Source organism: Prionailurus viverrinus, chromosome C1 (assembly GCF_022837055.1).
Source record: "Prionailurus viverrinus isolate Anna chromosome C1, UM_Priviv_1.0, whole genome shotgun sequence".
Taxonomy (NCBI): domain Eukaryota; kingdom Metazoa; phylum Chordata; class Mammalia; order Carnivora; family Felidae; genus Prionailurus; species Prionailurus viverrinus.
In genome coordinates, this window is record NC_062568.1 from 100,147,408 (window position 1) to 100,172,994 (window position 25,587).

The window sequence follows — 25,587 nt, forward strand, 5'->3', positions numbered from 1 at the left end:
TCTCACAGTCTGTGGGTTCGAGCCCCACGTCCGTGGGGCTCTGTGCTGACAATTCAGAGCCTGGAGCCTGCTTCGGATTCTGTCTCCACCGCCCCCCACCTCCCTCTGCCCCTTCCCTGCTCACGTGCACGCAGGCTTTCTCTCTCTCTCTCTCTCTTTCAAAAATAAACAAACATTAAAAAAAAAAAATGAAAGGCAGACGTACTTCTGGAGTAGGGTCACAGTTCTAAAAGATGCATTCACAAATACACATGGAAATCAGGTTAGCAGGGGTTCTCAGGTGTAATTAGGAGATTTCACATTTTTTCTCTTCCCATTTTCTTCCTATACTTGTCTAAATCATCCAAACTGTTTATCATGAGCCCGTGTTATTTTAATAATCAGGAAAATGGAACTTAAAAAGTATCTAAAGTAAATACACCAAACTGACACAGGATAGTAAGACCATGAGGCAACTCTTTTCCCCTCTTTTCTGCACTGAACAAAGGAGAAACTCTTAAAAAAGGCCCGGTATGCAGACTGCCAAACATGGTCCAAAGTTGGCTGATTAAAGGGGGGAGAGGTGCAGGGAAGGCAGGGAAGGCAGGCAAAGGCCTTGCAGACGGGGCAGGGAGGCGGGTGCACACTCAGTGTCCAGGGCCAGACTCGTGGCCCCCAACCACTTACTCCTCAGCACCGCAGGACAAGACCAGAACAAGACCAGCCTCGGGCCTCAAAGCTCAGCAAACAGGAGCCAATTTCTCCAGGCTACCTTGAGACAAAAGAGCAGAGGCCCAGACAAGAAAGCAAAGGTACACAAGTTTGTAGCATTTGACCTTCTCTGAAAGAGAAAGGAAAATGGCGGAAGCCCCTCCACAGACCAGCCCAGAGGCATTCTTCCCCATGGCCACCTCATACAGTCAGAGCCTGAGTCAGGCCCCCTACTGCTAACTGAGTTTGGGCCTGGCAACCAGCTGAGGCCAGGGAGTCACCCAGGGGAACAGGCATGCCCTTCCACTGGGTCATGTCAACCATGGGAGGGGGCTTGCTTCCTTCCGGAGAAGACGCAGAGCCACCTGCTGGCACTCAGCTGGTCCCCCTGGCCAGAAGCTGGCCAGCCAGCAGAGGACAGCCGACGATCTGGCTGCATTTCCACCCCTGGCTGGCTCTCCAAATTCAGGACTCCCAAGTTTTCCAGAAAGGAGGCAGCCCACGTAAGACAAAAGTGCCGTGGCACCCTGCAGGACAGTGCAGGCCCACCGACACGGCTGTGCTCCCTGCCCTTCTGCTCTCCCCACGGAGAAACATAGGGTCAGCGAACCCACTTGATGCCAGGGTGCCTAGGAGGTGACCCAGGAAGGAAGTTCAATAAACACACACACAGGCTCACACAGAAACCACAAAAACGCCATCTGTTGGGACGCTGATCCACGTGTCCTGATAAAGGCAATCAGCAGCCCAACAGCCGTTATCATCACAGACACTTAGAACAACTTCATTCCTTTCGAATGTCCCAAAATTACACTTCTCGGTTTCCATGTGAAAACGCGGAGCACAGAGAAGGCAGCTCAAAGTCACGGACCTGAGATTCAGACTGCAAAGCCCACGCCACTTCTCCCAGGATGCGTGCACGGCCCTGACACCAGCACCACACAGGGCCCGTCTGGCATGTGCGGGATCCAGCCCCCGTGGCGCATTAGACCGGGGCCAGTCTTCCCACCACGGCCTGCTGCGGCTCCAGAAAGGACAGCAGGTCCGCTACACCTCACGTGCTCCATCTACGTCCAGGCAAGGACATCAGTCGTGGTCACAGTCAACAGTAATCACACCAGTGGCCACGGATCGCTGAGCACCTGCCCCACGGAGGGCGTGCACAAGAAACCGCGCGTACCCCGAGGCTGGCCTGAATAACAACACAGCTGCTGTGTCCACTCTGCAGATGAAGACACAGAGGCTCAGGGAGGTCCCACGGCTGGGAAATGCATGTGTCTGACGCGACAGCCTCCCTCCCGACTAACCCCACTGTGACAAGGTAAGGAAGCTGGAAGGGGGTCATTCAAGCCGACTCCCCATCCCTCCCGGGAGGTCGCGCCGGCCCCCAGGCTCTGCCCCGCCCCCCCCCCCCCCCCCCCCCCATTCCAGCCACTACCTTGGTTGAGATAGGTCAGGGTCTCTTCGTGCAGCTTCACGGCCGGGGACGTGGCAGCACACAGCACGTACTGCAGGGGCGGCAGGCGGGCCTCACTCTCGGGGGACAGCTGTGGCTCCTCTTGCTTGAAGATGGGCAGGGCGAGCACATCGCTGCAACACACGGAGGGGGCAGTCAGGCATAGGGCCCCCCCGGGAGCCCCAGGGCGAAGACACAGCCTCGATGGACAAGCGGATCCTGACCAGGGGCACCCAGGGCAGCGCAGCGAAATGCAGGGCAGCGTGCTGGCTCAGCTTTCTGAACCCCAAGTCACCAACGCTCAGAGAGGCAGGTTTCCAACAGAATACACCTGTCCCCAGTGGCCCTGCAGGCATTTACAGAATCGAATCAAGGAGGCAAAAATGCAAACTTATCTACTATCTACAAATTACAGAAGTCTTCTCTGTGTCACAGGGACCAGCGGCAGTGGGGTAAACTGTAAATGCCACATGGTTTCCATCCACAGGAGACTGCTCCTTAGGAAGGCTGGCTTTTAGTTAGCATAAGAATCTGAACAAAACCTGTAACTTTTTAAGTCAGCCATTCTATTCACTGGTGGCTTCTCGGGCCAATTCACCCCTGTCCTTAGGGTTCTGTAAACTATGCAAACACGTAGGAATTGCATTTCACTCACTCAGGTGACACCCTACCACCACCACTCTTCAAAAAAAAGGACAGTCGACTCATAATTTTAAGGGTCATACGGTATCTCCTAAATGCAAAACAAGCAGGAAAGACCTTGGGCTTTAATTCAGTTTTCTTTATCCAACCGGAAAACATCAAGATGCTCAGAGATTCTTTTCCTCCACCTCTGAACAAATCCCCCTGACATATCCAAAAAAAAAAAAAAAAAAAAAAAAAAATCAGTCTCACATCAGCCTAGGACTTGTATCTAGATGTACTGTTGAAGTGTCCTCACAAGGGAAAAAGAAATTCTTGAGAACGCGAATGACCTGCGAGCAGGAGTGGCTTTAAGACCTCTAAATTACAAGCAGCTAGGAAACCAGTGCCAAAAAAGCGCTGGGGCCCTTATCTTGATCACCCTCCTCCCTCTGAGCGTCCTGGGTTATGAATCACATCCACTGACCCCGCTTCACTATATAAACCACAGAGTCGCTGGTACAATCTGTTCCTCATTTGACACAATAAACCAGTAGTCTCTAAAACACAAACCCGGCACACACCCGAGCAATGCCCAACCATTCGCGGGAATTAAAGTCTGGCTCAGAGCACACCTGGAAACTCTCCTGAGCAGGGCGGGGGGGGCCTCCCGGGCCACCGTGTGCAGCCCAAAGACAGGAGCGCAGTGCTGTCCTGGCCCTCCGAACACCGCACTTTCCTTCTGCCAGACTGGCGCTCACTCCCAGCCCAAGTGGTTATCTAGGAACATGGGAGAAGTAGGCAGGCCTGCTCACCTGGGGATTGCATAAGGTCATGTTTGCCCAGACCATGTTAAGTTAATAATCCATGCGCCTGCTGCCTTTAAATTAAAAAAAAAAGGAAGAAGAAAAGGCAGGGGTGGTAAGAACCATCACTCAACAGTAACTTGTTTCACGCCTGGCATCCTTATTTGCCAAGGAATAAAAGTCACGAGAACATCAAACAGAAAAAGGAAGAAAAGAGTAAAGGCCACTACTGGTAAGGTCAGACGATTTGCACAAGTGGTGCAGTGTGAGGAGACCAAAAATAAAATATAAAAACCAAGGAAAAGGACAAGACGCTCACTCTGGAGTTGCGGGAACCAGTGGCAATAGTCACTAACCCTCATCTTGGCCTTCACTGAGGTCAGCCTCTATAAGGGTGAAAACCCTAGCTTCCAAAGAGCGAAGTAAAAATATAAAAAATAAAATAAATACCATGGACCAAATGTTTCTTTATCCGTGCCCCCAAAATGACCCCAGAAACCAATATGGCTTTGGGGCGCTTTGCACCCCAACTCCCACCCCACCGCCTGACCCCCAATACAACACCAAAATCCTAAAAAGGTATCTAAGGAACTCCACAGACAAATTTCCATCTCAGTAGAAGAGCCTCCTACACAGTGGGGCATTATTCCCTAATGGGATGACATTTTAAGTATCCAGGAAGTTTTAAATACACTCATATTCCACTCAAGGTCACCTTCAAATTTGTTTTTAAGATACGGCCACATATTTAATGGCCACAAACTAAAATTTGGCCAAAACACCACAACCGTAACCACATGGCACAGTACCATAAAAAGGGACTCCACTGTGGCAGTTCACATAGGTGAACGGATACAATTTTGCAGGGTCTAACAACCCCCAGCGGACTCCCGACATCCCCCACACGCTCCCCCAGCAGCTTCCCTCGGATGACATCACCAGGGTCTGCAGGGAAGCCATCATTCCTCAATTAACAGGCTACACTCTGCCACCTTTTACTACTCAGACCCAGGAATAAGGAACAGAAGACACATCAGTTAAACCCAATCATTTCCTTGCTTCCCGAAGGGCGATGGCTTCAGAGAGGACTACTGGACGCATACTTATCAGAAGCCAGGATTTCCAAATAAGGTGGACTGCTACATCTGAGTGAGAACTTCTTGGGGCAAAAAAGTGGGGGGGGGGAAAGGGGGGGCACTCAGAATGGCTCTCACTTCAGGGCTACCAGTGCCAGCGACTCCCTCTCCCTGGGTCTCACGACTCACTTTCTCTGAGCCCATACCAAATGCCCTTTGGGTTAAATTAGGCACATTTCATAAACCGTGACTAGGATGGAAATAAAGACAGGCTAAAGCTGGTTCAGGCGAGTTCAGAAAATGAAATGACTGCCCATTAGTGCCCAGCCAGCTGCAGAACAGGGAAAAACAATCCTCCAGGAACCGAAGCTAACGGGGCTCGTACTTCCTCAAAGGGGATGGGAGAGAACTTTGAAAAAAACAAGCACGACTTACTTTTCCCTTTGAAGAGCACTAGTCAAGTCCCTGCAGAAGAAGAAAGATTTCCATCAAGGGTAATAAACGTGCGGGCCCCAGGCCGATAACGCAAGACCACCTGGAAGGAGGGGGCCACCTGTTCCTCGGAGCCCCCGCCCGCCGGCGCGCGAGGCAGAAGCGCGCCCTCGCCGCTCACTCGCCCCGCGGCCCAAGGTGACTGGAGAGGGCGCGAGGCTCGGAGAAGGACCCGGGCAGAGAGGGGCAAAGAGCAGGGGACCAGACTTCCCCGCGACGGGCACCGGACTGACGGCAGGAAGTTTCCTCTCTCTTCCCGCGCGAGCGTGGAGAGGAGAGACGGGGGAGGCGGCCGGACTGGGTGGCTGCGGCCAGCAGGTGTGCGCTCCGCGCCCGCCAGGGTCGTCGAGGGAGGACGGGCCCCGCCGGGGTCCGTCCGTCCCTAGGCGGGACCTTGGCGACGTCCCTCCCAGTCCCCAAAGGGCGGACAGCGGGAAGGCCGGGGCGCGGCTAGGGCGCTCGGGACCCGGGGCCCTGCGGCTCCCGCCCCGCCCCGGGACGTCCGACGGCGCCTCGCCCGCCGACCCCGGCCGCGCCCCGCGGGCTGCGCCCGTAAAGCCGGGGCGGCGCGGCCCTTACCGCAGGTAGCTGCCGGAGCTGTGCTGGTTGTAGTGCTCGGGCTGCGTGTGCCAGAACAGCATGGCTGCGGCTCCGCGCCCGCCGCGACCCAGGCGTGGCAGCAAACCGGCCGCGGGGCGCGCCGACGTCCGGCCGCCCGCTGGAAACCGCGCTCGGAACCCGGGGTGCCGGCCGGCCCGGCGCATTTATGGACGGCCCGGGGGCGGGGCCACGGTCGGACCCGCCCCCCCCAGGCCGCGCGGCGGGGCGGTGGCTCCCGGAGGCCGCGCACCTGGGTGACCCGCTCCGGCGCGCCCTTCCCGGGAGCGAGCGCGCGGCGGCGCGGCGGCGGCCTGGAGCCGAGGGTGGGGCCCAGGTGACCCTCGCCGCGGCCCCGACGACCTCCCGGGCTTCCTCAGCGCGCCGCTCCTGACTCCGCGCCCCGGGCGGGTCCGCACAGCTGCACCGTGTTTGGTGGGGGAGGCTACTTGTATGTGACGGACCCCGACCGGACACTCTTCGCCCCCTTACCTTGCTCTTGTTTTGTGTGTGTGTTTGTGTTTTTTCAGTAGCACTTGACACTCTGAAATCGTGGCACCTTTTATCTTCGTTGATTGATTGATTGTCTTTCCCACTAGCATATAAGCTGCAAGAGGGCAAGGCCCGGAGTTCAACTCCTCGAATATCCCCTCTGCCTGGAAAGTGCTTGGGACATAGTGAGTGCTCAATAAATATTTGTTGAATAAATATGAAAAAAAAAAATGCATCGAGTGTGTAATCAGAGAAGGCTTCCTGGAGGAGGTGACATTGAACCTGGATGGTACAGACTTGGAAGAAGCCTCTCTGAACATCTGGAGGGAAAGTGGCCCAAGGCAAGGGCAGCAGTAATTGCCAAGGCAGATCCACTTTAGCATGTCTGGGGCCGGGTGACCAAGGGGATAAGGAAATAAGGTGAGAGAGTTGGACGGAGCAGATGACAGAGGGCCTGGCATGCCCTGGCCCGCCCGGAGCTGGGATTTCTAAGTACGGTTTAAGGAGGAGAGTTGAATACGTGATTTGCTTTTTGGAAAGATCAGTCTGGAAGAAGTGTAGACAGTGGGTAATGGGGGAGTGGTCAGAAAGGAGGGAGTGGAGGTCATAGAGACACGATTCACACCCAAGTGATACCCAGACCCCCCCCCCCCCCCCACTACAAGTCACAGTGCCTGGCACAGAAGAGGTGGACGTTCTGAGTGTTGATGGAATGAAGCCCCATGAAGACCTGGAAGTGAAACTCCAGCTCCCCCAGGCATGGATGTCAGTACTCAGCTCTCACAGCAACTCTTCCTCCAGCCACAGGTCACAGCTGGCAAGGCACTTCCTCTTAGCTCTCAGGGACTACTGCCTGCCCCCTCCCCCCCCCCCCCACCAAGATGTTCTTCTATCCCAAGAGGAAAACAAAAGCGTGTCATTCCAATCCCCCTCCAAAGAAGGACTTACTGTGTGAGCCACAGAGAGGGCCGTAAGCAGATAGCCCCCCAACCATCAGCCCCTTCTGGGATAGCCTCCACTGCAGACAGCCTCCTCCCCCAAGGTCACACCCAGGTAGGGGTGGTCTACATCCCAATGACTACTGAGACAGGAGAATGAAAGTCTGGCCATCTTCTGCTGATGGGCTAATTTAGCCCCAGGACACGCCTAGGGGCAGGCAAACCTGTCCTGGGTTCCTCCCAAGGGATCTCCCTCAGTCCACTCCTGCTTCCTTCCCATCCCTTACACAGGTATTAATCTCAAGGAAACTTCCTAATAAACATCCTGAACACTAAGCTCTGTCTCAGGGTCCGTGACAAGTGCAGCATCTAAATGCGAGGCTCTCTGGGGTACTGTGCAAAGAGCACACCCTTTACTGGATCCTTTCACTGGACAAATATGCCCAGAGCACCTGCCATGTGCGAGGCATGGCACGGGATGCAAGTTTGCATTCTACCTGGAGAGGCCTTTCGGAAAGCAACAATTCCAGTGCAGTGTGATCAAGGCAGTACAGGCTGCTCTGGGAATATGAGGGAGGGCTTTGAGTCCCCGGGGAAAGTGATGTCTCCTGATGGATGGGTAAATGGAAGTTAGGCCAATCCGTGAAGTGGGGGTTGGAGGAGTGTCTCCAACTGAGCACACAGCATGGGCAAAAGCAAAATGCAGTGGAAATAATCCTGGCCCTGTTCCAGGCTGGCCCCTAGGAGGCCAGGCAGCTTCTGCCTCTGGTTTTCTGGAATCCTGGACCACCGTGCAGAGCGTCCAACCGCCCCATTGGAGATCAAAGCCCAGCCAGCCCCCCGCCATTCCAGCCACCAGCAGATGCTGCAAGAAGGAACATGAGCCCTGCCACCGAGCCTTGCCCAAAATGCAGATTCGAGAACCCGTGCTCTTTGGCTACCAGCAATTCCTATCCTAAAGCCCTGCATTCCTTTCTTGGAACAAGACTGGCCAGTGTGCCAGGGCCCCGATGCGTGTCTGTTCCTGAGGAGTAGCAGCCCAGGGCCCCACAGAGTCCTCAAGGGGCAACACCCTCTTGGCAGCTCCACCAGGGATTCCAGCTGCTCTGGGAGGAGGTCACCCTGAAGAGTCCGGGTCCTGATGCCTGTGAGGATGGTTTTGACAAACGCATAGGAGTTTCTGGGAGACCGAGGTTGGGGAAGGGAGGTATGCTAGCCAGAGGGAAAAGTCTGTATAATTATATGTATCCCAGTATTGTTTGTAATAGCAAAAATTGGAGACAAACTAAATGTCCATTAATGGGAGGCTAGCTACGCCATCTGTGGCCTGTTCACGTGATGAAGGACTCCGGAAGCCTGCAAATGAACTAGAACTCCGTAGATGAAGCCCAGAAACCTAAGGGCAGAGCAGAGAGAAGCCAAGTATAAGTTGCACATTGTATAACATGCTTTCTCAGGTTTAGAAACATGCAGAATAACACTAGATACTGCACAGGAGTCATTACCTATGTGGCCAGGAAGTAATAAACAGCATTCTCAGAGGAGGACTTACCTCTGGGGAGGCGGGCTCACATAGGGGCCTTCAACTAACCGAAGGCCATTACCATTATTTATGGAATCATTTCTCCCTTAGGCTGGATAGTGGGAACATGAATGGCCATTAGAACACTCTTTATGGGGGCACCTGGGTGGCTCAGTCAGTTAAGCGTCTGACTCTTGATTTCGGCTCAGGTCACCATCTCACAGTTAGTGACATCGAGCCCAGCGTTGGGCTCTATGCTGGCAGCACAGAGCCTGCTTGGGATTCTCTTTCTCCCTCTCTCCCTGACCCTCCCACACGCTCTCCCTGTCACTGTCTCAAAATAAGTAAATAAGCATTAAAAAAAAAAAAAAAAGAACACTATGTATTTTGGCAATCTGGAATATTTCATTTAGAAATAGATTTATTTCTAAGTATACGTAAAAGCCAAAAGCCTCAGCAGCCCGTGTGTCACAGGAGAGAAAAGAAAAGGATCACGTTTGCCCGGCTCCAGAATTCAAGTTTCACAGGCTTTGCCTGGAGAGGACAGAGCCCCTTCTAAAACAATTGGAAAAGGCAGGTACGGATGCCCCCAGGTATTTGCGGGTAGCAAGCAGCTCGCATCTGCCCAGACCCCATGACCTTTCCTTGCACAGGCCGTGCCCCATGCCCCGATGTCAGCCACTCAGGGCCCACACACACAGGAGGGACTGCTCGTTTGGGGGGTAGGTAGAAAGGAGGTGCCCACCCCAGCTGTCCACAGACTGGGAGGACAGGGCTAGTGGACCTCAGTGATGTCTGATACCAAAAAGCTGTTGATTTTCCTGACTTGGACTCCCTGAAGGGGAGAAGGACTGAGATCCTCCCTGTTATTTTGGGAATACCTACTCTGGGCTGGACACTTCCCACAGTAGCCCTGGGAAGAAGGGGCTGCGGGCCCTTTGGCAGATGGGGAAGGAGGGGCTTCAACAGAGTAAGGGAGCAGCCACAGTTTGCAAGACCACGAGATACAAGGAAAAGGCCAAAGGGCCAAGAAGAGGTGCAGACCAAGTGTCTGCCTATCCACCCCTCACTAGAAAAATGCACGGTCTGCCCCTTGGCAATTTCTCTGGCAGGTTCGCCTAGGTAAGACGCCTCTGCAGAGCTCAGAGGCAGGGATTTCCTCCTGGGGGGAGAGCCTCTCCGGGGAGAGAAGGGGGGCACTGTTACGCCAATAGGCTTGGCGGACAGGGGGTTGCCCAAACACGGGGTGTGCAGCCCCGTCAGGCTGAGGCCCGGCCAACCCTCACTGCTGTTCCCACGGCCCAGACAGAAAATAGAATCGGACTGTCAGGAGGGAGCCCTCGTAGCCCCCGTCTCTGGCCTGCCAGCCTCTCCTTACAGCACCACCTCAGGCCTGGAGGCCCGCTGAGGCGCAGCGCCCTACGCAGGGGACCCAGAGGAAGCTCCCACCTGCTGAGCGCTGGCTCTGCATAGGTATTGATGTAATGCATTCAATCCCCACTGCACCCGTGCAAGTTACAGTGAGATTGCCCCAGGAGGGGACACGGGCTCCAAATGCTGCAGTGACTTACCCAAGGCAAGGTGCCTGAGATTCAAGATTGAACCCAGGCCGTCTGACTCTGGACCTCGGTACTGGGTCCTGTTTGGCACAGCCTCTTGACCCCCAGCCTAGACCAGGGTCTGGAATCTCCCAGGCAGGATATTCCTCCCATGTCCTACACCTGACATGGGGACATCATAGAGAGGCTACTCATGGGCTGCCAGATTAACCACATTGACATAAGCTGCCATGAAACACCGTGGTGGATGCTTCAGATGGAAACTCCCTAGCACAGTCTAGTCCGCAACTAACTAATCTTCTAGGAGTAACATGGAAATGCACACAAATTTCACAAGGTGGTGCCCAGAAAGGATATTCTCCTGGCCCCTTCCACTTCTGTCCTCATCCAACTCTTCAGGCTTAACAGTTCCCATGGGCTCTTACTGCACATGTGTGTCCACAGATTACAGGAAGCACACTAGGGATTTAGAACCATCTAGAGATTTTAGAGCTGGCTAACCCAGGCAGGCTTCCTGGGGGAGGAGAGGATGGGTAATTTGAGCTTCCCCCCCCCCCCCACTCTCCACCCTCCCAAGGGAGGTAGGATTTCTGTGGTGAAGGAACAGAAGTGATTCCCCAGGCATAAGCAACAATGTGTGCAAAGGTGCAGAGGGAGGAAACAGTGTGGTTCTCTGGGGTTACAACAGTGGGGAGCCATAGGGCAGACCCCTGGAGTAAGACGGGGCCAAGGGACAGTAAGCCCCGGTGAACTCTGACTTCTGGGGAGTGGACGGGTTGTGTCACCTTGGGCAAGTCACTTAACCTCTCTGTTGCCGATTGCATGATGGACATTTACTGAGGAGTGCTCTTGGGATCAGCAAGCTGTCTGGGAGTGAGTGAGGGTCGGAGTGGGCAGAGGAGTGAGTTAAGCTGTGAGGTCTTCGTGGATCCTGTGGGAGCTCTGGGGCTGGGATGGCCCTCAGAATTGCCCAGAATTTGGGCAAGGGATACATCCCCACTCACCAATGCTGGTCAGACACAGGTTGCCCCTGGGGAAAGGACATGCCCTTGAGCAAAGTGACTCAGCTGGAGAGGAGTCCTGGAGAGGGACCCAGTAGGTGGCATGAACTGCCATCAGGGGCCTGAGTGCCTTGGCAGGGAGGGGACCTCGGTGGGGCACAGCACCCACCATGCCCTCTGACCTGAGTCTCATTGTTCAGTGGAGAGGATGACACATGGGGGGGGCGGGGTGCAGAGACAATGCCTGGGGTCTACAGAGTGCCCTCTCCCTCCTTCTGGAAAGCCTTTTCCCTTTCTCAACTGCACATCACCAATCCAATCTCGCTTTAATTACTTCTTGAATGCTCGAAAGTGTGATGGATGTGGATTAAAACAAAACCCAGGTGCTAGTTTCATTCTGCTGCAAAGGCCCCAAAATAAGGAGAGTTCAGGGCACCTGGGTGGCTCAGTCGTTTGAGCATCTGACTTCGGCTCAGGTCATGATCTCACAGTTCGTGAGTTCGAGCCCCACATTGGGCTCTGTGCTGACAGCTCAGAGCCTGGAGCCTGCTTCAGATTCTGTGTCTCCCCCTCTCTCTCTCTGCCCCTCCCCTGCTCACGCTCTATCTCTCTCAAAAATAAAAACATGTAAAAATTTTAAAAAAATAATAAAGAGGGCTTAAATGACATAGACACTTACTTCTCCCTTAAGTCCTAAACATCTAGAGTTAACACCATCTGACTGGGTACCCCATGAGCCACATGTAGCCTTGGAGCGCTTGAAATATGACCAGTCTTTTTTTTTTTTTTTTAATTTTTTTTTTCAACGTTTTATTTATTTTTGGGACAGAGAGAGACAGAGCATGAACAGGGGAGGGGCAGAGAGAGAGGGAGACACAGAATCGGAAACAGGCTCCAGGCTCCGAGCCATCAGCCCAGAGCCTGACACGGGGCTCGAACTCACGGACCGCGAGATCGTGACCTGGCCGAAGTCGGACGCTTAACCGACTGCGCCACCCAGGCACCCCCTTTTTTTTTTTTTTTAAGAGAGAGAACAGGGGATAGGGCCAGAGGGAGAAAGAGAGAGAGAGAGAGGGAGAATCTTACCTTCAGCGTGGAGCCTGACACAGGGTGCGATCCCATGACCGTGAGGTCATGTCCTGAGCTGAAATCGAGTTGGATGCTTAACCAACCTCATCACCCAGGCGCCCCAAAACACAGCAGAAAGTACGGCGCTTCCCCATTATTTGCAGTCAACTGCGGCCGGGAGTACATGATCCTCCTTCTGTGGCATCGTCGTCGGGTCAATAGCAGCCTAACACTATGACACTGTGCCTGTGTTAGCCACCTCCCTTCGTCTCATCACACTGATATTTTATCATCTCTCGGCATCACAGGAACAAGCATGAGTACAGGAAGAGTAAGATACTGTGAGGGAGACAGAGAGACCACATTCACATAACTTTCATTACAGGAAGTTGTATAATTGTTCTATTGTATTATTGGTTGTTGTGAATCTCTGTGCCTCGTCTGTAATGAACTTTACCATAGGTCCGTATGCACAGGAAAAAAGCATGGTATATGCAGGGTTCAGGTCTATGTGTGGTTTCAGGCATCCACTGGAGATCTTGGAACATACCTCCCTGGATGAGGGGGGACTATTGTAACACCCCGGTGTTAAAGGTTTTGTATGAATAAAAGAATGCAATATAGCCTGGCAACAATTCTTATACCAATCCTGTAATAAGTGACAATAACTTTTTTCTTTTAATTTAATTTTTTATTTTTTTAAATTTACATCCAAATTAGCATATAGTGCAACAATGATTTCAGGAGTAGATTCCTTGAGGCCCCTTCCCCATTTAGCCCATCCCCCCCTCCCACAACCCCTCCTGTAACCCTCAGTTTGTTCTCCATGTTTATGAGTCTCTTCTGTTTTGTCCCCCTCCCTGTTTTTATATTACTTTTGCTTCCCTTCCCTTATGTTCATCTATTTGGTCTCTTAAAGTCCTCATATGAGTGAAATCATATGATTTTTGTCTTTCTCTGGCTGACTATTTTCACTTAGCATAATACCCTCCAGTTCCATCCACGTCATTGCAAATGGCAAGATTTCATTCTTTTCGATTGCCGAGTAATATGCCATTGTGTATATATACCACATCTTCTTCATCCATTCATCCATCGATGGACATTTGGGCTCTTTCCATACTTTGGCTATTGTTGATAGTGCTGCTATAAATATGCGGGTGCATGCTTCCCTTCGAAACAGCACACCTGTATCCTGTGGATAAATGCCTCGTAGTGCAATCGCTGGGTGGTAGGTTAGTTCTGCTTTTAGTTTTTTGAGGAACCTCCATACTGTTTTCCAGAGTAGCTGCACCAGCTTGCATTCCCAGACCATAATTTTTTTAAGTTTAGTTATTCATTTTTGGACGTTTATTTATTTTTGAGAGAGCCCAAGGAGGGGAGGGGCAGAGAGGGAAAGAGACAGAGGATCTGAAGCAGGCTTCGCCCTGACAGCCGCAAGCCCTACGTGGGGCTCAAACTCACGACTGCAAGATCATGACCTGAGCTGAAGTTGGATGGTCAACCGACTAAGCCACCCAGGCGCCCCAAGTTTATAAATATTTATTTTGAGAGAGAGAGAGAGAAAGAGCGAACTGGGGAGGGGCAGAGAGAGAATCCCAAGTAGACTCTGCTGTCAGCATGAGCCCAATGCAGGCTTGAACTCTAAAACCTTGAGATCATGACCTGAGCGGAAATCAAGAGTTAGACGCTTAACTGACTAAGCCATCCAGGCACCCTGACAGTAATTTTTAAAAAATATTTTTAAACATTTATTCACTTTTGAGAGGAAGAGAGAGACAGACTGCAAGCAGGGGAAGGACAGAGAGAGGGAGACACAGAATCCGAAGCAGGCTCCAGGCTCTGAGCTGTCAGCACAGAGCCTAACACGGGGCTTGAACCCACGAACCGTGAGATCATGACCTGAGCCAAAGTTGGATGCTTAACCAACTGAGCCATCCAGGAGCCCCTGGCAGTATTTTTAATATAATGAGTCAAATATACTACATTATTAAAACTGATTTCACCTGTTTATTTTTACTTTTTCTGATGTGACTACTAGAAAATTTAAATTTAAATATGTGGTTTGCATTTGTGACTATTCCTATTGGATAGAACTGCTCTAGATCAGAGGCTCTTTTTTTTTTTTAAGTTTATTTATGTATTTTAGAGAGGGGGGAGGGGGGGAGAGAGAATCCCAAGCAGGCTCCACACTGTCAGCACAGAGCCAAACACGGGCACTATGTCATGACCCTGAGATCATGACATGAGCCGAAGTCAAGAGTCAGATGCTTTACTGACTGAGCCACCTAGGCGCCCCTAGAAGAGTGGTTCTTAACCAAAAGTGACCTTGGCAGATGGCAATCTCTAGAGGCATTTTCAGTTGTCACACCTTAGGAAGTGGGGTGCTACTGGCATCTAGTGGGTGGAGGCCAGGGAAGCTGCTAAACATCGACAATGCATAGGACAGCCCCCCCCCCCCAAAGAATTACCCAGCATAAAATATCAGTAGGGCTGATAACCCTGGTCTAGAGGTAATTAGCCCATGGAGTTCTACAGTTTCAGGAACCTGGCCTTCTTACACCTTCTTTGCCATTCGTGCCTTCCACTGGCAAGGTTGTGGCACGGTCTAAAAGGGCTGCCGGAGCTCCAGCCATTATGACAGCATTCTACCCAGCCACAAAGAGGGAGGGCAGAATAAGGGCATACTTTCTGTCTTCAAGGAAGACGTACATACCCCTTCTGCTTACTCCTCATTGACTGGAACCTAGTCACCTGGCCTCATCTTGCTGTATGGGAAGCTGAGAAATGCAGTCCTTGGTGGAGGGACACGTGCCCAGCTTAAAATCAGGAGTTTCTGACTGAGGAAGATGGGAGAATGGGTGTGAGGGGGAGACTGGTATCTGCCATGCCTTGCCAGGGGCCCCAGGCAAGGAATATTATTCCCATTTTACAGATGAAGGAACAGAGGCACCCGGATAAGGGGAGCTGTGCAGGCACAGGTTAAATGGCAGGCTCAAGCACGCACTGAGGCCTCCTGACTTCAAGTTGTCTCTTCCTCACACCCTGCTACCTTGCAAGCTTGGCTAAATCACAGTTTGGTCCCTTTTTTTTTCTTAATGTTTATTTATTTTTGAGGGAGAGAGAGAGAGACAGACAGACAGAGCATGAGCAGAGGAGGGGCAGAGAGAGAGAGAGAGAGAGAGAGGGAGACACAGAACCCAAAGCAGGCCCTAGGCTCTGAGCCGTCAGCGTAGAGCCCGACACGGGGCTCGAACTCACAAAGCACGAGATCATGACCTGAGCTGAAGTCGGACGCTCAGCCGACTGAGCCACCCAGGTGCCCCTCATTTTGTCCTTTGAATCCCATTGGCTGATTTTGCACATTGTCACCCGCATGCCCGTGGTGCCAGTTTCTCTGTCAAGAACCTCACTCGCTCTCTCAGGGAAGAGAGTGACTTCTCAGAGATGCTCCTTCAGATTCAGACAAAGTCTGGAGCTTACTTAATAGCCCTGTACCAATCTCAGTTTCTTAGCTTTGACAAATGTACACAGAAATCTAGGATGCTAACGGTGGAAACTGGGCAAGCAGGATATGGGAATTCTCTGTGTTAGACTGGCAACTTTTCTGTAAGTCTAAAATTATTCCAAAATAAAAAGAGCCTTAAAAACAAATTCTTCCGGGGCGCCTGGGTGGCTCAGTCGGTGAAGCATCTGTCTGACTCTTCATTTTAGCTCAGGTCGTGATCTCACGGCGCGTGGGTCGAGCCCCACATCCGGCTCCACGCTGAGAGCACAGAGACTGCTTGGGATTCTCTCTTTCCCTCTCTCTCTCTCTCAAAATAAGTAAAAATACACCTTTCAAAATAAAAAAAATAATAAGTCCCTCTTCGGAATTGAAATAGTCAAATTGATACATTTGGGCAGGAGTGTTTTGGTTTTCTTAAAGCAAAGCTCGTCTCCACCACTAACATTTATCATTCACCAAACAGCCCAGACGGGCGGATATGTTCCAACACATCAATAGTGTACTTCAGCCCTTAGCGTGTTCCGAGAGGTGGATGGGAACATAATGCTTCCGAGCTTGCCTGGTTCTCACAAATGGTCCTGTATATACACCCTTGTGCCCATTTTACAGATGAGACCGTAAAGGTCTGAGACATCGGGTGACCTGCACAGGGGCTCATGGCTAACAACCAGAGGATCTTGGCTATGAGCCCCAGTCCCTCCCACTCCAGAGACCCGTTGCCTTCTACCGACTCTCCTCTCTCTATCTAGATTCTCCCACCAGTCCTTTGGGCCATCAAGTCTCCTCATTCTGATGAGAAATCCTCTACTCCCCGTTCAGCGAGTTGCCCTGAGCAGGGTCAGCCGTACACACTTTTGGCATAGTGCCTTGTGTCCAGGGACCGGACAAGAGTCCTGTCATCTGCTCTATGCCCCCTTCTGCCAACGTCCCCGGTTCCAAGTGCCAGCCACTGCAGGGAGGCCGGATCTGGTGCCTCTTTGCCAGGGGGCTGTTAGTCCAGAGAAATGGGGAAAGCAAGGAGTGGCACTCAGAGAGCCCCTCCCACAGGCACAGCCGAGGTGTTGACACCCCACTCCCCACCCCTGCTCATGATGGCCTTGAACTCTCACAATGTCTTAGGGAGGTGGATGGCATCACACCCACTTCACTGATGAGAAAACCAAGGCTCAGAGCTTCAGCCACTTGCTTAAACTTGTACAGCTGGAGTCTGGATGGGGCTCGGGTTGCTGGACAGAAAGCACCGGGCTAGAAGGAGAGTACCTGGCTGGGACCTGAGTCAGGTTGGCTCCTCAGGGAGGCTGGAGATGTCCGACAGGTTGTGGAGCCTTAGCTCCTGAGAGAAAGAAGCAGGACTCAGACTCCGAGAACTTTCTTATCCCCCTGCTCTCCTTAGACAGGCTGTCCCTACTGCCTCTGTGCATTTACACCCTGGAGTCTCCTGCCTGAGGGGCTCTCTCCCTCCTAGGCATACATCCCTACCGTGCCCCAGAGAGGATGGTCCTACCATTGTGTCTGTCACTGTATCTTCCAGAAACCCTCCACACTGGGAGAGAAGGCTTCTTTTTTTAGGTCATAAGTGCATAAAGACAAATAGAGTGGGAAGAGATGGCAGCCACAAGGGTTTGGGATCTGGAAAGCAGATGGTTGAGGCCATCTGACCCTTCTAATAGAGATGCTTTCTTGACTTTGTAAGGAAGTCCCACGAACATGCAACAATGCCAATGTCGTTACAAAATTGCCAATGGCCAAGAGCCAGTACTGATGGTCAGAAGCAGCCTAATTTTTTTTTTTAATTTTTGACGTTTATTTATTTTTGAGACAGAGAGAGAGACAGAGCGTGAGCAGGGGAGGAGCAGAGAGAGAGGGAGACAGAATCGGAAGCAGGTTTCAGACTCTGAGCTGTCAGCACAGAGCCAGACGCGGGGTTCAAACCCCCAAACCGTGAGCTCAAGTGTGACATTCAATCGTCTGAGCCAACCAGGCGCCCCCAGAAGCATCCTAATTTTAGAGACATGGAAACATGAAAAAGTTATGTGTCTTGAATCAATGAAATGTGTGAATCCTATCATGTTAAGGCCTGATGTCAAAAAAAACGACATTTCCCAGCCTCCCTTGCAGACTGTGACCTAGTTCCCACCCATGAGATACACCCATCGAAGGCTCTGATTTGGACTTGACAAGAAAGTTGGACAAGGAGTGACAGGCTGGGCGGAGGTCATCCATTTTCCTGGAATGGGTGGCGACAGAAAAAGTTAATTTTCTGAGATTGATCGGACCAAATAAGCCACATTGCTTCTGAGAGCATTGCCTTCATTTGTTTCTCCATCCCTTCTAACAATTCTGCAGGAAGTAGATTCCTTTTGGTCCCAGCTTGTTAGGATTGCCCACCTGAAATATCTTTTCTTTCCTTATTTGTTAAAAAACCCAGATTTTGTGGGCTCTTGGCAACTTGTGCCCGGCTAACAACTCCATTTCCCAGGGTCCCTCAAAGAGAGAGCTAACCACATGACTAAGTTCTGGCCAATGAGATGTAAGTTGAAGTTGGTGGGTGGGGCTTTTGGAGAAACTCCTCGGAAGGTGAGCCGACCTCGGTCCTGCTCACAAGGTCATGTCTCTTCCGCGGCGTGGTGTGGGCCAGCTCTTCAAAGCTGGAGTTTCGTTTATTATTGTTAATTGTGACCATAGGACACCTACTCAGGGTGATGAGATTTTGTCTTCAGAACAAAATCACCTTAAGATGCGTATTTGGAATTATGGTAAGACAACAAAGATAGGGAACCTTAGGTCCCCTGCTGCCTATTGATAACCCCCCAGCGGGCGGGGAATGCTCATTCTCAGCTCGGTACACGCGTTTAGACCTAATGTCTTTGTGCCTGAACCACAGTCAGCGGTAAAAGGAATCGCTGGGCACAAATTCACAGAGTGCGTCTGCAGCTAATGTCATGCAAGAAATACACGACGGGCTAGACTCTGAGTTTATTGCCTCGCCTTTTTTTCCAGGTAGATTATTAATTACCTGACCGCGAAATTGAGTCTTATTTTGGATTTGCAGGGTTTGTCATTGAATAATAATTAATGTCCTTAACTAAGTGAGGTGGTGGATATGTTAATTATGGTGATTTGGGTGATCATTCCACAGTGTGTATGTATACCAGATTATTACTTTGTATTCTTTAAATGTATACACTTATGTTTGTCAATTACTCCTCAATAATGGCGAGGGGGAAAATGGATGTCTGTCTTAGGTAAAACTATTTATAACTTGACAGATACTAATTTTCCATCTAGTTCACCCTACATCCGTTTGGTACCTTCAGAAGCTGATTTGGTTTTCCTGATGGTCCTATTTCTTAGTGTTTTCAATTGGAATAATCCTGCTTGGTGAAGTTTTAAATTACTATTAGAAGTTTCTTTTCTTCAAATTTATTTTTGAGAGAGGGAGAGAGAGCGGGGCAGACAGAGAGGGAAAGAGAGAGAGAATCCCAAGCAGGCTCCACACCCTTAGTGCGGAGCCTGACTCGGGGCTCGATCTCACGAACCGTGAGATCATGACCTGAGCTGAAATCAAGAGTCAGACACTTAACCGACTGAGCCGTCCAGGCGCCCCACTACTATAAGCTTCTTTGTGGATTAAGTGTTCTTTCACATTTGTTTCGATAGGCCACTGCCTCCCCCACACCGAATATAGCATTTTCCACATTATATTCTGTTGAATCGAGTAATGAAATCTGAGTATCATCTTTCCCACCTAAAAGTGGCTCAATGCTCATAGAAATATATATATTTTTTTAAGTTTATTTATTTATTTTGAGAGAGAGAGAGAGAGAGCGAGAGCACATACACGCTGGTGCATGAGCAGAGGAGGGGCAGAGAGCGAGGGAGACAGAGAATCCCAAGCAAAGAATAAGGGGAGGAAGAGCTGAATCAGTTAACCAATCTCCTTTGCCCTTGCCTTTTGCTCCTCCCTGCTGCCTTGAAGGCAGCTGTGAAGGCCGGCGGTCAGGCAGCCATCTTGTGAAGGCTAAATGTCCATTTTAATGCCGTCTTAGCAGAAGACTGGCTGGAAGACTGAGAGTTGTTACCTTCAGGTATGTGGTGGTGAAATATTTGGCCGAATCGTTGCCTGTGATGCTTTGGAAACCGGACTCTGTGCCACCAAGGCAGTAGGTCAGGGCACATGGTTGGAAAGGGGGCAGAATGTTGGCATATGTAGGCCCAGCTCCTTCTGACTGCTTTGAACTACGTGCTGCAAGAAAGAGAAAACCCAGGCGAGAGCCAGCTGGTCAGAGATGAGGGAAACACCACTCTGCCTACAGCCTGAATTCTAAATGTTTAGTTTGAAGAGAGAGAGAGAGACAGAGTGCAAGCGCACACACGTGAGTCGGGGAGAGGCAGAGAGGGAGGAGGACAGAGGATCCCCGGTGGGTTTCGAGCTGACAGCAGCGAGCTGGACGCAGGGCTGGAGCTCACGGAGTGTGAGATCATGACCTGAGCCCAAGTTGGAGGCTCAACCGACTGAGTCACCCAGGCGCCCCAACTTAAAAAAAATTTTTTTTTAAATGTTTTTATTTATTTTTGAGACAGGGAGAGACAGAGCACGAGCAGGGTAGGGGCAGAGAGAGAGGGAGACACAGAATTCAAAGCAGGCTCCAGGCTCTGAGCTGTCAGCACAGAGCCCGACGCGGGGTTCAAACCCACAGACTGTGATATCATGACCTGAGCTGAGGTCGGACGCTTAACCGACTGAGCCACCCAGGCGCCCCGCCCCAATATTTTTTTTTAAATATATAGCCTGAATTCTCAATTGATTGAGGGTCCTGTAATTTGGAGACTTGTACAGTTGAATTCAGTTGCTCCCTTCCGCAGGGAGTGCAGCGAAATGAATGCGAAGCAACTTTAGCAGAGCATGAGAAAATGCACCTTCCTTTGAGCCTTTTCAGTTTCCTTCCAGTGAAGACAAAGTAGTTTTCTGCCAGAGGACCTGGAAAACCCACCGGGAAGAAAATCAGATTACGGGTGAACCTTCCCTCCCAAACTGATTGTTTTAAATGACCTCAAGGCAGGGGCACAGGGGGCTGGGCCAAGGAGGAGGGGCCACAGGGGAAGGACTGAGCCAGCACAGAGGTCAACAGATCAGGGCCCGCATCGTTCAGACTTTTAAAAAAAGCCCATTGCAGTAAGTGTAATCATGGGGATAAGGGTCCAGAGTATATTAAGCATTCCCATAAATCAATGAGAATAAGAAAAACCTTCCAATTGAATGATAGGCAAAGGAAGTGAGGCAGCATTGCCCAGGAGAAGAAACACAGATGGCCCTTCAACCTATAAAAACATCATTGAATCTAATTAGTAGTCGGGAAAGTAACAATTTACACGGCAAGAAAATTTAACAGCCTGGGGACAATGTTTTTTTTAAGTTTATTTATTTGTTTTGGGAGAGAGAGAAGGAAAGTGGGGGTAGGGGGAGAGAGAGGGAGAGAGAGAGTCCCAAGCAGGGTCTGTGCTGTCAGGGTAGAGCCCAACAAAGGGCTCGATCTCACGAACCGTGAGATCGGGACCTGAGCTGAAATGAAAAGCAGGTTGCTTCACCAGCTGAGCTCCCCGGGCGCCCCAGCCCGGAAAAAAATTTAGAGTCAGAAAACACTGAGTGTTGGGTGGGATGTGGAACAGGGCAGAGGGTGGTAGGAACCTGCAAACCGCTGTAGAGGAGGGTGGCAGGAAACAGTTAAATTTTTACACATCCCACTCCCCGGCAGTTGCCCGTAAGTATTTTCCCTGCAGAAATTCTTGAACTCGTGCACCAGAACTCGGTCACAAAAAAAGCCTTGGGAGGGGGCAGCAGTGTTCATAAAAACTAGGAGTGGGGCACCTGGCGGCTCAGTCGGTTAAGTGCCCAACTCTTGATTTGGGCTCGGGTCACGTATCACAGTTCATGGGTTCAAGCCCTGAGCTGGGCTCCGTGCTGACTGTGCAGAGGCTGCTTGGGATTCTGTCTCTCCCTCTCTCTCTCTGCCCCTCCCTCCCTTGCTCTCTCCCTCACACCCACACACACAAAGTAAACAAATAAAACCTCAAAGAACAAAAATGTCTGTGATACCACATGCACTCTTCGACATAGGACACATCTTGCAAGAAAACAACACAAAAGGCCGTGGGGAGGCAAGTTTCTGGATTGGGGTGACTCACACGTGGAGCTGCCCAGAGGAACAGCAGCCTCCAAGTAGAGTGCGTTACCATACCGCCAAAAATTAGAAAACAGAAGGCTTGCCATAGGGTCTCGCGCCAACAGGAAGCAGCTGTTAGGTCCCTAAGCACGGTTCCTGGGAGGGACATGTCCCCGGTGTCCACAGCAGCTGTGAGGGTGGAGGACGAGGGCTTCTGAAGACGCTCGAAGAGGTCAGAACCCGGCCCGAGGAGGAGATTAGGCGGACACTGCTAGGCCCCCACCCGTAGAAAATCCCCTTTCTTCCTTATTTCCCAAACCCTAATTTTGTTCGGGGAATGATGTCTCACTACAACAACAAAAACTGCGTGCAGCAGCCTTTCTGACAAATGGCATAACCGTGTGACAAGGTTCTGGCCCGCGAAGTGAAAGGAAATTTGAGTGGCACTTTAGGGAAAGCTTCTGAGAAGAAAATCTTACTCCGCTTGCAAGTGCCTGTTCTCCCTGGCCTGTGCTCTGTGCCTGGATCAAAGAAGTGAATGATGGAGCAGCAGCGGATACTTTGTGATCATGAGGTATTCTTTTTTTTTTTTTTTAATTTTTTTTAATGTTCATTTTATTTTTGAGAGAGAGAGAGAGGCAGAGCATGAATGGGGGGGGGGGGGCAGAGAGAGAGGGAGACACAGGATCCGAAGCAGGCTCCAGGCTCTGAGCTGTCAGCACAGAGCCCGACACAGGCGAGATCCCCCGAACCTCGAGATCATGACCTGAGCCAAAGTTGGCTGCTTAACCGACTGAGCCCCCCAGGCACCCCAGGACTCTATCTCTTAAAGGGAGGAATATCAAAGATTTTATGGATGTATTTTAAAAGCACAACTTAAGGATAAGGCCAAGTGTATTTTTGTTTCATTATAAAACTACTTCTCTTCTGACATCAAATTACTGATACCAATTGGCCGGCCTACAATTTCATTTCATTCTGACGCTAACTGCCCGAGTTAGCACAGACTCCACAGGTTAAGGGCAAAGTTGTCCACCTCGGAAGCTTCCACGTCAGATGTCAGCTGCAAGTCTCAGGGGCCACTTGCACTTCTGACTGACCAGTTAAAAATGTGGGGGTTCCCATGTTCCCCTCAGCTTTCGTACCTCACCACAACAGTTCGCTGGAACTCACTGAAGGCACCAAACTTATGATCACAGTTTTATTATAAAGGATACAACTCCTGGGGCACCTGGCTGGCTCAGTTGGTAGAGCATGTGATTCTTGACCTTGGGGTCATGAGTTCGAGCCCCTTGTTGGGCGCAGAACTTCCTTAAAAAAAAAAAAAAAGGATACAACTCAGGAAAAGCCAAGTGAAGGAGACACACAGGGCAACGTCTGGCAGGGTCCCCTGTGCACAGCCTCCATGCCCTAACCCCACGAAGTTAGGCCACACCACCCTCCCAGCACATCAGTGTGTTCACCAACGAGGAAGCTCCTTGAGCCTTGGATATCCTGAGTGTTACTGGAATCTTTTGCATCATTGGCCGTTTGAGCTCAGTCTGGAGCCTTCAAGAGATTGTGGGGTCAGGCTGAAAATTCCAACCCACTACTCACCTGCTCGATCTTTCTGTGGGAGCCAGTTCCTTCCTTTGGAATTGAGGACCTAGTTAGCATACCTAATTAGCATAAACTCAGTTATGGTGGAACGGGACTTGTTATAAATAAAAGATGCTCTTATCACTCAAGAAATTCCAAGCGTTTTTGAAACTCTGTGCCAGGAATTGGGGGGGGGGGGCGGGGGGGGTGGGGAAAGACCAGATATATTCTTTTTTTTTTTAATCTTTATTTATTTTTGAGAGACAGAGTGCAAGTAGGGGAGGAACAGAGGGAGAGGGAGACACAGAATCCGAAGCAGGCTCCAGCTCTGATCTGTCAGCACAGAGGCTCATGCGGGGCTTGAACTCATGAACCTTGAGATCATGACCAGAGCTGAAATCGGCTGCTTAACTGACTGAGCCACCCAGGAGGCCCTCATCATGGAATTTTAATCCTACACATTCAATGAGGCAACATTTTCAGTAAAGATAGAGGTAATTAAATAAATAGGTCTGAGAAAACATTTCAGTAGTAGCCTAACTAATAAATACAGGCTTCCTGTATGAACTCATGAGGATGTAAAAGTCAAGGGTGTAGGAGTGCAAAACCAAAAGTTATCCTTAGCACTCAGTTCCTGCAAAGACTTTTTAGAAAAAGTGAGAAAGCAGGGGCACCTGGGTGGCTCAGTCAGTTAGGTGTTTGACTTCAGCTCAGATCATGATCTCACGGTTCATGGGTTCAAGCCCCACATCGGGCTCTGTGCTGACAGCTCAGAGCCTGGAGCCTGCTTCGGATCCTGTGTCTCCCTCTCTCTCTGCCCTTCCCCAGCTCATGCTCTGACTCCCTCTTTCTCAAAAGTGAATTAAACATCAAAAAAATTTTAAGGAAAAGGCAGAAAATAAACACTAAGTGGTCAATCAAAATTAGTCCTTAACTCTCCCATTTTGTGGTTCATTTTAAGAATTGTCCAATAGGGGTGCAGGGATGGTTCAGTCAGTTAAGCGTCCAACTTCAGGCCAGGTCATGGTCTGTCGATCTGTGAGTTCGAGCCCCGTGTCCGGCTCTGTGCTGACAGCTCAGAGCCGAGCCTGCTTCAAATTCTCTGTCTCCCTCCCTCTCCACCCCTTCCCCACTTGTACTCTGTCTCTCTCTCTCAAAAATAAATACACGTTTGGGGCGCCTGGGTGGCGCAGTCGGTTAAGCGTCCGACTTCAGCCAGGTCACGATCTCGCGGCCCGTGAGTTCGAGCCCCGCGTCGGGCTCTGGGCTGATGGCTCGGAGCCTGGAGCCTGGAGCCTGTTTCCGATTCTGTGTCTCCCTCTCTCTCTGCCCCTCCCCCGTTCATGCTCTGTCTCTCTCTGTCCCAAAAAATAAAATAAAACGTTGAAAAAAAAATTTGAAAAAAAAAATAAATAAATACACGTTAAAAAAAAGTGACCAATAATTTAGCAAGAATGAATGGTATTATTTTTGAGTTTGCAACTTTAATTTTTAGTTTCTTTTTTTTTTTTTTTAAATATTTTTTTTTTTTCAACGTTTATTTATTTTTGGGACAGAGAGAGACAGAGCATGAACGGGGGAGGGGCAGAGAGAGAGGGAGACACAGAATCGGAAACAGGCTCCAGGCTCTGAGCCATCAGCCCAGAGCCCGACGCGGGGCTCGAACTCATGGACCGCGAGATCGTGACCTGGCTGAAGTCGGACGCTTAACCGACTGCGCCACCCAGGCGCCCCTAGTTTCTTTTTTTTTAAGATTTTATTTGTAAGTAATATGTGCACTCAATGTGGGGCTCAAACTCACAACCCTGAGATCAAAGGCACACACTACACTGAGCCAGCCAGGAGCCCCAAATTTGCAACTTTTAAAAGCATTCTGCAATATTTGGGTGGAAGATGTCAATGCTTTTTATAACAGTCTCTATGTTCCAGTCTTCTAGAGCAAATCAGAATAATTTAGGGGCGCCTAAGTGGCTCAGTCGGTTGAGCATCCGACTTCGGCTCAGGTCATGATCTCGCGGT

At 50.7% G+C, this 25,587-nt stretch overlaps 1 protein-coding gene across 2 annotated transcripts in view; it reads right to left on the reverse strand.

Annotated features, from left to right (window-relative positions):
* Positions 1-5,898, reverse strand: part of TFCP2L1 (transcription factor CP2 like 1) — a 56,745-nt gene extending 50,847 nt beyond the window's left edge. Inside the window, exons 1-3 of one of the 2 annotated variants that reach the window (XM_047873538.1) lie at positions 5,721-5,898; positions 5,085-5,114; positions 2,129-2,280 (exon numbers count right to left, since the gene is read on the reverse strand). In XM_047873538.1, the coding sequence (XP_047729494.1) occupies positions 2,129-2,280; positions 5,085-5,114; positions 5,721-5,782 (244 nt within the window). In that variant the 5' untranslated portion in view covers positions 5,783-5,898. The remainder of the gene's footprint in view (positions 1-2,128; positions 2,281-5,084; positions 5,115-5,720) is intronic. The other variant, XM_047873539.1, reaches the window with a different exon arrangement.
* Positions 5,899-25,587: the final 19,689 nt, after the last annotated feature.